Source organism: Elgaria multicarinata, chromosome 6 (assembly GCF_023053635.1).
Source record: "Elgaria multicarinata webbii isolate HBS135686 ecotype San Diego chromosome 6, rElgMul1.1.pri, whole genome shotgun sequence".
Classification (NCBI taxonomy): domain Eukaryota; kingdom Metazoa; phylum Chordata; class Lepidosauria; order Squamata; family Anguidae; genus Elgaria; species Elgaria multicarinata.
In genome coordinates this window covers 8366668-8378947 of record NC_086176.1, presented here as the reverse complement: position 1 = coordinate 8378947, position 12280 = coordinate 8366668, and the positions used below count along the sequence as shown (strand labels likewise).

The following is a 12280-nucleotide window of genomic DNA, read 5'->3' as shown; positions in this document are numbered from 1 at the left end:
GGAATTTTTAAAGGCACAATTACAAACAATTCCAACAAGGAGAAAAGATAGAAGACAACAGAGGAAACCAATGTGGCTCCACATAAAGCTTAGAGACGACTTGAAAACAAAAAAGGATACATCTAGGAAGTGGAAGGAAGGCCAGGCTACAAAAGAAGAGTACAGACAGGTGGCACAGAAGTGCCGAAATGGCGTCAGGAAGTCTAAAGCTCAGAATGAGCTGAGATTAGCGAGGGATGCTAAAAGCAATAAAAAGGCTTTCTTCAGATACGTGAGTAGTAAAAGACAGAGGAAAGAAATGGTGGTTCAACTGCTTAATGAGGATGGCAAATTGATAACAGATGACAAAGAAAAGGCTGAAGTGCTCAATTCCTACTTTGCCTCAGTCTTCTCCCAGAAGCGGGTCCATGACTTCCCTGGAAAAAGTGAAGCAGAAGTTGAGGGGGCAGGATTGCAATTTGAGATTGATAAACAAATGGTCTAAGAACACCTAATTTCCTTGAATGAGTTCAAATCTCCAGGGCCCGATGAACTGCATCCTAGAGTAATGAAGGAGCCTGCGGAAAAACTCTCAGAACCTTTGTCTATTATCTTTGTGAAATCAGGGAAGACGGGTGAGGTGCCGGACGACTGGAGGAGGGCTAACGTTGTCCCTATCTTCAAAAAGGGCAAAAAGGAGGGACCTGGGAACTACAGACCAATCAGTCTGACATCCATCCCTGGGAAAATTCTGGAGCAGATTATAAAGAAGTCAATCTGTAAACACCTTGAAATCAATGTAGTGATTACTAGAAGCCAACGTGGATTTGTCAGGAACAAGTCCTGTCAGACTAATTTGATCTCATTTTTTGATAGGATAACCTTCCTTGTGGACTGTGGGAATGCTGTGGAAGTCATATATCTTGACTTCAGTAAAGCTTTTGATGAAGTGCCCCATGATATTCTGATTAACAAACTAGCTAAAAGTGGGCTAGATGGAACAACTATTAGATGGATTCACAGTTGGCTACAGAATCGGACTCAAAGAGTACTTATCAATGGAACCTTCTCAAACTGGGGAGAGGCAACGAGTGGGGTACTGCAGGTCTCACTCCTGGGCCCAGTGGTCTTCAACATTTTTATTAATGATTTGGACGAGGAGGTGCAGGGAACGTTTATCAAATTTGCAGATGACACAAAATTGGGTGGGATAGCTAATACCCTGGAAGACAGAAACAAACTCCAAAGTGATCTTGATAGGCTGGAGTACTGGGCTGAAAACAACAGAATGAAATTTCATAGGGATAAATGCCAAGTTCTACATTTAGGAAATAGAAACTAAAGGCACAGTTACAAGATGGGGGATACTTGGCTCAGCAATACTACAAACGAGAAGGATCTAGGAATTGTTGTAGTTCGCAAGCTGAATATGAGCCAACAGTGCGATATGGCTGCAAGAAAGGCAAATGCTATTTGGGGCTGCATTAATAGAAGTATAGCTTCCAAATCACGTGAGGTACTGGTTCCTCTCTATTCGGCCCTGGTTAGGCCTCATTTAGAGTATTGCGTCCAATTCTGGGCTCCACAATTCAAGAAGGATGCAGACAAGCTGGAGCGTGTTCAGAGGAGGGCAACCAGGATGATCAGGGGTCTGGAAACAAAACCCTTTGAGAAGAGACTGAAATAACTGGGCATGTTTAGTCTGGAGAAGAGAAGATTGAGGCCCAGCATTGGGCAAAAGGCGGGATACAAATAAATATAATAATAATAATAATAATAATAATAATAATAATAATAATAATGGGAGACATGAAAGCATTTTTCAAATACTTGAAGGGTTGTCACACAGAGGAGGGTCAGGATCACTTCTCAATCCTCCCATAGTGCAGGACACGGAATAATGGTTTCAAGTTAAAGGAAGCCAGATTCAGGCTGGACATCAGGAAAAACTTCCTGTCTGTTACAGCAGTACGACAATGGAACCAATGACCTAGGGAGGTGGTGGGCTCTCCCACCCTAGAGGCATTCAAGAGGCAGCTGGACAACCACCTGTCAGGGATGCTTTAGGGTGGATTCCTGCATTGAGCAGGGGGTTGGACTCGATGGCCTTGTAGGCCCCTTCCAACTCTGCTTTCTGATTCTATGAAGCAGGACATGGGTGCAACAGCACCTTCCTACCCATGTTCCCCAGCAACTGGTGCACACAGGTTTACTGTAATATCCTTTATTAGGTGTGGTGACCAGAACTGTACACAGTATTCTAAGTGTGGTTGCACCATAGATTTGTATAAAGGCAGTATGATACTGGCCTTTTTATTCTTGATTCCTTTCCTTTTAATGCCCAACATGGTGTTTGCCTTCTTTATAGCAGCTGCACACTGGGTGGACATTTTCATCGAGCTGTCCACCTGTCCTGCGCTCATCTCACCTCTTCCCCTCCTTTTCCATCTTATTTTGGAGCAGGGAAAGTCTGTTTTCCCCCCCTCCGTGGGCAATAAAACCGCTCCTCTATCCCGTGTATTGCTCTCCTTGCACTATATCAGACCATCCTGTTTTTTGTTGGGGGAGTGTGTGTTGAAGGGTGGTCTCGCTGACAAAAGAGCAGGGCGGGGCGGTTCTCCACTCAACTGTTCAACCGTGAAGGTGAAGGAGGGCGCCCAAACATCCTGCGGAGAAGGCGAGGGGGCTGCTACCACCCATGCCCTGACACATTCAACTCTATGGTTCTTACTCCTGAGTAGGCATGTCTAGGTTTCCTGACCAGAACAATGTCAGCTTCCCGTTGTTGCCATGCCAATACTGACCACAAACTTCTCCAAAAACTAATTGAAATACTTTCTCTTCACTTATATTGTTTAATAGAATCTTAGGGGAAAGCAAAGTTGGCTTGCCAGCTGACAATGGTTTGTCATTCCAGACCTTACACCAAAATATAAACTTCCTTAACTAGTTTTGTGTAAAACCTGAACTGAGCCACCATTTCAGCAATATTTTCAAGATAGATCAGTATTACTCCTGTTGTGATGGGGATTGGGTGGGGCTTCAAGCAGTTAGTGGCTTGCCTAAGGTCACCTAACTAGTTTGACCTAGGTAAGAGTTGAATAGTTACTTCACAGCTCATCTCAGAAGCAGGAACCAAAAGCCCATGTACATATTAGGAGCCCTTTTCTCTCTTCTTTCTGCCATGCTTCTCAAAATGCACCAGAAATGAGGTTACAGACTATGTAACTGCATGTATGCCAAGTCATTCATGCAGTAGAGCCACAAAACACAATGTAAGCAATATTTCTAAGCCAAGTAATAAAGAACTGAGCACAGGTTTAGGGGAGATAAAATGGTTTGGCTACCTCCTTTATAGCCAGCTAGAAGAAATTCATCTCCTTCAGTTCTTCTATGCATAGCTGGAGGAAAACACACATCTCAAGGAAACATAGATTTGGGTCTCTTCATAAGAAAAACTCATTTGAAGGAAGCTCTGTTTTACTCATTGGTTTAAGTGCCTTGCAGGAAATGTGGTCCTGGTTCACTCCATTGCTGAAGTGTGTATTAGCCCTGCACCAAATCCCCTGCCATCACGCGTGATAGGAACACAGACTATCACACACCATGCTGTTAGTACAAGTGACAAGAAAGTTTGATTCCTCCTGTTGCTTGAAAGGGCCTACAGGGGATTCCAGGACTGGCGTGGTGTCTGCTGTACCCCTTCAGACCATTGGTCCATCTAGTTCCTCTGGTTGAAAGTGACTGTCCAAGGCCTCAGCAGCGATTCTGCTACTCAGGATCCTTTTAATTGAACATGCGAGCCTTACAATCCTATACATATTTCCCCCAAAGCAAACCCCATTTCAATCAATGGGACACGCTACTGGTATTTAAGTGTACCTAGGATTTTAGCCTATTCCACTCTCCCGCTGCACCTCAAAGGCCAGTATTAACTTCTACAAAGGACTAGAACTCCCCAGAAGACTTGTCCTGGCAATAACCAACCACAACTGACAAACACTTCATTAGCCCAGATGAAGATTACAAAAGCCATTGCATCATTCTAAAGTGAAGTTTATTTTCCAGACAGACAACACAGAAATTTGGTAGTAGTGAACATTCAAGGATCTGTACATGATAAAACATAAATATGAGAACTAGAGAGGGGGAAATATATGAAGGTGTCTCCCTCTCTTGCCTAGGACAGATGTGGCACACAGGAAACAAGCTGCCAGGGAGGCAAAGACCATGCCGCTGCCACCACATGCCTCCACTAGAGTCTTTGAAGCCTCCCTGCCAGAGGCCAGTAATCCATGGAGAATCTGAAGGAGACTAATTGTCCACCAAACGACACCGTTGATTCTCCTTGTCTAAGGAATCCCAGCTGCAGCTGCTTGATTTGAGGCTTCGGCCAGAGCTTAACCCGCCCTCCTTGCGCTCTCGTTGGTTATCTGCCACCGGCAGACACCTCTTACTCTGAAGAGAGAAGAAAATTGCCATGTCAGGATGAGGGAAAGCAAATGCATTCAACTTCTTCATCTTGGGGGCCCTCAGTCAGTCCAGGACAACCAAAAGTGAGGAGAGGATTTTACAAGTCTTCCCCCCCCCCCTTAGAAAAATGCCCATCAGGGAGGAAAAGTCGAGATGATAGAGTATCGCTCTGTGCGTGTGGGAATGTGTGCACGTGCCCACAGACTTAGTCTCTCCCCTGCGATTTGGTTCCTGTCAGAAGAGACCGAGCACCCCAGTGTCTAGGCAGGTGGTGCCAAGTCTCGATCCGCATATCAATGGTGCTTATTACTCTGTGCCTTAGAACTCATTGAGATTTATGGAGAAAATAAAAGGCTTCACTTGGGAGAAAGGGTCATCTGCCACACGCCCCAAGTGACTTCCCTGTGAGTGGGCGGCCAGCATTTCCTCTCCCCCAAATGATTGCCCAATACATGCAATGGACTGCTTGAACAGAAGAAAACTACCCCTGCAGTCCGACAATTCTCACGTGGCAAAACGTGCCCCTTCTCATTCACAAAGTGGATCCCAGAGGCTGGGCAAGGAGCAGATTTCATTTTAATGTGCCCTTGACAGCAGGGATTTACTTTCTGCCATAGAAATAATTTGGCCCCAGTCATTTCTATGGTCGAAAGCACCAGGGTGGGTTAGTGAGGCCAGGCAGTACCATAGCGAGAAGCTTCGGTTCCCTGGCTCTTCTTCTCTGCAGCAGCAACCCTTAAGAAATGCTGCCAAGGGAAGGGAGACCAGGTGAGGAGACCCAAAAAGCAGCTGCTGCCCATTTCCCTCTCTTCAGCTACACTGGACGGTTTGGCTTCCAACTCTCATAAGCCCTAGTGAACATAACTGAACTGTAGTCCAACAACATCCAGAGGCAACAAGTTGCACACCCATGAGCTACTGAAAGGGCCTGCAAAAACGGCTGCCCTTACTGCTGAGGAAGGTTTACCAGAGCCTGCAGCAGGCCTGAAGGATTGTTCTCTATTTAAACATACAGAGTACACCGCCCAAAGCTCTTTGGAAGGTGGAATAAAAAAGTATCCAGTAAGCAAATACAATCGTTTTAAGCCTAACAAGTCTCCAGGTCTTTCTAGCTTCTAAGAACACAAAGGGCTAAAAACAATCAACTTTGAGCAAAATTGAACATGATTGGGGCAGAGTCTGCTAAGTCAAAGCTGGGAGCGTGTTGCTGGCACCAAATTGGCACATGTCACTAAAGGCTTGAACCTTGACATATCAAAGTCACACGCTTCACACAAAGAATGCCTGCAAAGTGAGCACTGGAAGCACCCGTGTAAGAGGTATCGGCAAGCAAAGCAGCCATAACGAAGGTAGAGCAAAGCTGGAAGATGGGGTGACTGTAACAGAAGAAATAGAATGGAAGGAACCAAACAATGAGCCCTACCTGTGCTGAAGGTGGCTGTCCTACGTTTTCGAAGGAACACCTGCAGATTTTCAAGTTAACATGCCAAGAGCCCCCAAAATAAAGCAGAGCTGTGTGGCAGCACTTAGCTTTGCAACCAGTGAAATAGCAGGGACTCCCTTCCCCATACAATGCGTCACCTGATGAGAAGCAAGGGAATTTGGGGAGTTGTCATCCGGCAGGATACTAAGAGGCGAACGTCCAGCACCCATTGACTTTGCCAGAATTTTGCTATTCACCCTGCGCCTTGTGGGCTTGCTCCCTTGAAAAGACAAGACAAGAGTGCAGATTAATCACAGCTTACTCAAAGCGGAGGCCCAAGAGCACGGAGGCTGCCTGCCCCAATCCCCTAGCCATGCAGCCCTCCCCTCCCCTCTGCCACATGCAGCCAGAAGGATCAGGCACATTTTGCAGCTCCAATGAACCTGCAGCTCCAATGAACCTGCAGCTTGCATTGCGTCCGTTTTTCTCCATTGGACACAGCTCTCACACTAAGGAGCTACAGGGAGGCGTTACACTAGCCGTTTAGGTATATTGTTACATCCTTGGGGTCTGTACAGCATGGACAGCATTATATTTAATATAATGGGGTGCCAGCACTAGCTTCTATAACTCCTGCCACAGCAGTCACCACTTTGTGCTGCTGGAAACATATCCCCAGCCCTGCCCAAGTCTATGTTTCCATACATGCTTCCCATCCAACTTCCTTTCTTTACTCAGGAAACTGCTGATACTTCCCTCTAAGCAAGCCACACCTGTAGGATAAAGGACACTGGCAAGGTGAGCTGGTCTTGTAGCCGCTGCAATAGACGCAAGGGAGGGCAGCTGCCCAATTCTCTCCTCCTCTGCCCACAAGGGACTCTCCTGGGATGATTCTCCAGAAGCAGCTTTTCCCCCTGAGGCCTCCTCCATCACATCGGCGACTCCAGGCTTCTGGCCTTCGCAGCAGTCAGGCTCCTGAAGAAGCAGCTCTTCGTCCATATTCACTGCCATAAAGACTTCGCTGAGCTGCTTCACCGGGCAGTTTAGGGTGTCTGGAAGGGAGGCAAATTGCAGGACTAAGGACTCATGCGACATCTCATGCCAGGAGAGGCACCCTAGAGAAGGGGAGTCCCCGAGCTCTACTTCTGGGTGGTGTCTGACATGGTGAGCTAGGGGCTCTCTCAGATGTCATGAGTCACATGCAGGAGAGTTGTGGTTAGGTCTTTGGGAGCGATCGACTGCTGCTGGAAACAGTTGGTGGCCCCGTCCACTTTCTCTTCCTGAGTGGAAACATTGCCAGGCGTAACTTAAGGAAGGAGCTGCCTAGTTCCTGCCCTTTTGGTCAATGCCTAGAGAAGCACAGTGTGCTCAACAGCCAAGCAAGAGGCAATGAGAGGTGGAATGAAAGGCGAGGGCAGCAGCCCCACTAAAATAATCCATTTGCCACAGACAACCACAGACTCTCACACACAGTTGCAAAGTTCAGGCTGCTGCATGCGAGGAACTCTACACACTCACCCGATGAAGTGTCCCTCCAATTGCCACCGCTCAGTAGCTCATCCGGGCCAGAGCTGCTAGCTTACCCCTCTCTGTCCTAGGGGCAAAGGAGTAAGGGGTATGACAACCCAACTGTCAATAGCTGGGAAGAGTGAAATGGGATAAAAGGAGATGGAAGCAGGCATAACTACCTAAGGAGAATTGAGATTTTGGGGTGGAAAAGTAGTTGGGGCGTAATGCTATGTATCTTGAGAGAAAGGAAACAGCCAGCATTTAAATGAATCTTATATAAGCTGGGTGGGGATTCTTCTGGGTGGGAAAAGCAGAGTAGAAACCAAGTTTAGAAGAGGTTCCTCCAAGACTGGGAAACATCCTGAAGGAGGCAACTCATGTTAGATCCATCAACACATTTGGGGAAACTATGACTTTTGAGGAGTCCACTCAACACAGCAGAAAGATAGGGGAAAAGCAGCCAACAACTTCTCGGATCTTGGGAAAAACGAGTCAGAACTCATTTGCACTGAGGCAGTTGTAAACCTGAGAAAGTCACAGAGTTCCTTTGCCTTGTGACCTTCAGAGTCTAAATTGGACTGGGCTGGGAATGTCATATCCCCACTTACCAGCCACCACAGCTTTCATGGGGGTACGCGAGATACCGGGTGTTGGGGAGCGTGGGTCGCAGTTCAGATTCTGGTTATTGGCCACCAATTCATTTTCTTTCAAAAGCGATATGGGACTCCCCTGGGCGGAGCTGTCTACCTGTAAATTAAAACAAATGACAGCTTGGAAGAGGAGGAAGTGCCCGGCTGCAAGACTGTAGAGACAGGTAAGTCCTTTGGCTGGAAGGACAGGTGTAGAGGTGTCCCTGTACCTCAATGGGAGTTCTCAAGATCCCAGCGGTGGGTGATCGTGGGTCTCTGACATGCGCCAGGTGTTTATTAAGCAAAGGCTTGCAGGTGGGTGTTGCTGGGTAGCTCTCAGAAGCCCCCATGGCAGCAGGTAACAATTCCTCAGAGTGATGCGTCCACTGACCAGGAGCTCTGCAGGAAGAAGAATCGCTCCACACGTAGCCTTACAATCCAAGAAAAAAAGGCACCAAGTCAGCAAAGAACTGTCTTCTTACATGAACATTTACTGGACAAAGATTACCTGCAACTTCAGAATATATAAGAACAGCCACTACAATGATGATGCATCTTGTGATGCATCTTAGTACATCCTCAAAGAGCAGAAGCCACGATGCAATCCTGATGCTGTCTCCCTTAATGGGTTTCTAGATTACCACCCAGCAGTTATCAAGGGGGTGGGGAGTGGAACACTGAGTAGGAGGTTAGTATTCCCTTGCCACCCCCAGCTAACAGCTGTGCCAATAGAAACCCCTCAGTTTTCATGAAGATCTACCAACTAGTATCTCAGTTTTGCCTGCTAAATATGCTCCCTGATTAACCGAGTAGCAGAAGCAGTGGAGAAGAGGAACTTGAACCCCTAATATAATGACCTGTTAGTTTTCTGCTAGTATGTGATAATTACTTGTGTGGTATTTTTGCAATATTTTTATTTCACTGAGCTGCATTATTTCTGTCACGGTATACAATTGCTGATTTGAGCTGTCAAACTTCTAAGCAATGAGGGTGAAAATGCCAAAAGCGGTCTCCAACCTTTTTGGACCAGTGGCCACATTTGGAATTTTGAGAGCCTGCTGTGGTACTCTCACAAAATGACTGCCTGGAGGGTATCGCCATAGTGGCAGTTTCTCAGAAGGCTTAACTGCTGAGACCTGCCCAGAAATCATTCATTTGAACCTCCAGTTTTCTCCTTCAGTACCTGTATCACAGAAGGTAAATTGAGAAGACTCAAGATGAGTAACTTGCCTAAGGCACTGAATACACGGCAGAGGTGGGATCTGAGCCCCAAATGCAAAACCACATATTTGTCCTCACAAAGCACAGCAAAATACCCATTTCACAGAAGGCAACGTAGCGATGCCCAACCACACACACACACACACACAAACAAAACACCTAACCACATTGCACACCCATACCAAACAAGCAGCAGACAGGCAAAACCCACACCTTAAAAACACCCTGCCCAAACCTCCACGCAAAACACACAGCAGGCAAAACACACACCACACCAAAATAAAAGAAGCCAGCTACCACAAACATTCCTCATTTGTATGCCAGCCTCCCAGTTATTAAGTCTCTCTCTCTCTCTCTCTCTCTCTCTCACACACACACACACACTCACTCACACACACACAGTGTTTAAAAATCAGCAGGGGTAGGGAGGCTGGCAGGCACCACAGGAAGTGCTTGTTTGCATCACACTGGAACCCCAGAGTTAGAACGTTTAGAAACATTCTATTATACTACAGTAATTCAATTAAAGGTACTGACAAGGCTTCAAAGGCTAAAACCGGATGTTAGTCTATTATACATGTACTAGCAAAATCGCCATCTCATTTATCTATTATACATATACTAGCAAAATCACCATCTCATTTAGCAGATTTTAGTGGACAGAGATTTTCCATCTCCTTTTTGCTAACATACAATCCAACACTGGATCTTTAAATATGTTCAGCATAGAGCCTTACTCTAGGGGTCAATGGGAATAGGATGGAAAAGAGGAAGTACCCAATTAGATTGATCTGCAGGATGCTGGCAGGATGCAGCCTTCTATACTGCTTAGCATGCTATTGAAATTCAAATAGAGGTAGGCTGGAATGAGGATTCCAATGTATCACTGTACAGCCACCGAAAGACTAGTAATAAACAGATGCCCACATTGCACCAAAAGTAGTTGTGCCAGGATTGGCTGCAATATAACCTCCCATGCCCGCTACATGAAGGCCTCATTCACCCATAATGGCAACACAGAGTACGGGTTGAGTATGGGCTGTCATTGAATCATGGCTTGTCATTATGTGTGAATCCTTAACTATGGTTTAATTCTGAATTGTTAACTACAAGCAGCCCAGGAAGAGAAGCCAATTAACCTTAATGCCTTTCCTTAACCATTTTGTGGTTAAGCAGCATGGTTTAGTGTGTTGTCTGAACCAGGCCATTGTTTGTTGTTGGGTTGTGAACTTTGCACTGTTTGTGGTTAACTACCCATAGTTAAACCACAGTGCAGGGTTCACACATAACAACAACCCACAATTCAACAACAATCATGTCTCAACCATTCTCTGGTTGTTGTTACATGCAAACCAGGCCTAGGAGTGCTGCTCTAGACTGAGCGTGGGATGGGAAGGAAGGAGAGATATCCTGACAGGTCAATAGGCACCAACCTAGTGGGCCAATCCCACATATTGCCATCTGCCCATCTCCACTCTGGGGTCTTTTCCAGGTGGGAGCTGCAATCACGGCTCATCTCAGTTCTCCACAATCATCCTACTCCTCTACCCCTCAGGTGCTTCAAGCAAGCAGCTGTGGCTGCAGGGTTGCCTGGGGAAAGTAAGTTAAAGGCCAGTCATTTGAGAAACCAGGGCAGCCTCTGCCTCCCTTGGGGGGCACATGCCTACAAGCAGGGAAGCTCAGCAAGACCAACAGATGACTAACTTCTAGCTCAGCCTGACCAGCTTCTAACCTTGCCACCTGGCTAGCCAGACAGTGTGGCTGGCAAACCACTATCTCCATAGTTATTGGGGGTCTGGCTTACATCTATTCCCAAGTTACAAGGTCCAAGTCCAACATTTGCAGGGTATTCCTGCACGTGTCCCTTGAGAAGGAAGAACTGCTGGTTCAATGGGACTTAGAGACTGAAAGAATTGGGCATGTTCAGCCTGGAGAAGAGAAGATTGAGGGGAGACATGATAGCACTCTTCAAATACTTAAAAGGTTGTCACACAGAGGAGGGCCAGGATCTCTTCTCAATCCTCCCAGAGTGCAGGACACGGAATAACGGGCTCAAGTTAAAGGAAGCCAGATTCCAGCTGGACATCAGGAAAAAACTTCCTGACTGTTAGAGCAGTACGACGATGGAACCAGTTACCTAGGGAGGTTGTGGGCTCTCCCACACTAGAGGCCTTCAAGAGGCAGCTGGACAAGCATCTGTCAGGGATGCTTTAGGGTGGATTCCTGCATTGAGCAGGGGGTTGGACTCGATGGCCTTGTGGGCCCCTTCCAACTCTGCTGTGATTCTACTCTCCAAGGAAGGCGGACCAGGCGGCTGCCCGGTTCTGAAGATGGCGCTGTGCTGCGTCCAGCGTCCTCACGATGGGCCTGGCCTAGACCACTTCAGACTAGCAGGGGGCGACGGGGGCGCATGCGATGGGACCGCTCTCCCGTGACACGCAGCTACCTGCACGTAGAAACCAAGCTGCTTGGGAACAGGGCTCCACCTCCGCCTTCGCCCTGACCTCCCTGGGGAGGAAGCTTTCCTTTCGGCACGCAACCCACCCCCCACCCCCGTCGCCTGAGGTGGCGCAGCCCAGACCGCCTCCTTGAGAGGCCACGAGAACAAGGCCGGAACCGTAACGGGAAGGAAGCCGGCGCGGCCCACCACATCCCCCTTCCCACTGCCCCTCCGTCCCGCTCTCTCCCCACTCGGAGAGATCCACACGAACCCCGCTCCTCGAAAGCCGCCCCACTTGCCTTGCCTCGCCTCGCCTCGCCTCGCCTGCCCCTCCCCCTTCCTCGCTCGCCTACTTCCAATTCAAATCTCCCGCCTTCTCCCACCAGCCCTGCGCTAGAGTTCTGATTGGAGCAAGCCTCAGTCACTCACACCAACCTGTCTTTGAATCCCATTTGAGCGCGTCGAATCCCGTTTTCTCCCTTTCTCTCTCTGTCTATCCTCTTTCAATTGGCTGAAAAATAAACGTCCGCCCCTCTCTTTGGCCTTCTATTGGTTTAGAGTTTGGTCAGTTAAACAATTAAACGGCCCACACTCGTGACTCTCTCT

The 12280-nt window shown here is 47.5% G+C and overlaps 1 protein-coding gene across 1 annotated transcript; it reads right to left on the bottom strand.

The window, feature by feature from the left end:
• Nucleotides 1-4053: 4053 nt before the first annotated feature.
• CDCA3 (cell division cycle associated 3) lies at nucleotides 4054-12140 on the bottom strand. Its single transcript, XM_063128966.1, has 6 exons — nucleotides 12110-12140; nucleotides 8244-8443; nucleotides 7993-8131; nucleotides 6649-6927; nucleotides 6034-6155; nucleotides 4054-4437 (listed from the first exon to the last, which is right to left on the bottom strand). Exons 2-6 carry the CDS (start codon nucleotides 8361-8363, stop codon nucleotides 4294-4296), a joined length of 804 nt encoding a protein of 267 aa, XP_062985036.1. The 5' UTR covers nucleotides 8364-8443; nucleotides 12110-12140; the 3' UTR covers nucleotides 4054-4293.
• Between the last annotated feature and the right edge of the window lie 140 nt (nucleotides 12141-12280).

Excerpts from the sequence above, each read along its gene's own strand:
- CDCA3 (XM_063128966.1), bottom strand. The coding sequence starts at position 8,363 with ATGGGGGCTTCTGAGAGCTACCCAGCAACACCCACCTGCAAGCCTTTG. Across the intron at positions 8,132-8,243 it reads TCTTGAGAACTCCCATTGAG|GTAGACAGCTCCGCCCAGGG; the intron begins GTACAGGGACAC and ends TTTAATTTACAG. Across the intron at positions 6,928-7,992 it reads CATGAAAGCTGTGGTGGCTG|ACACCCTAAACTGCCCGGTG; the intron begins GTAAGTGGGGAT and ends CCTCCCTTCCAG.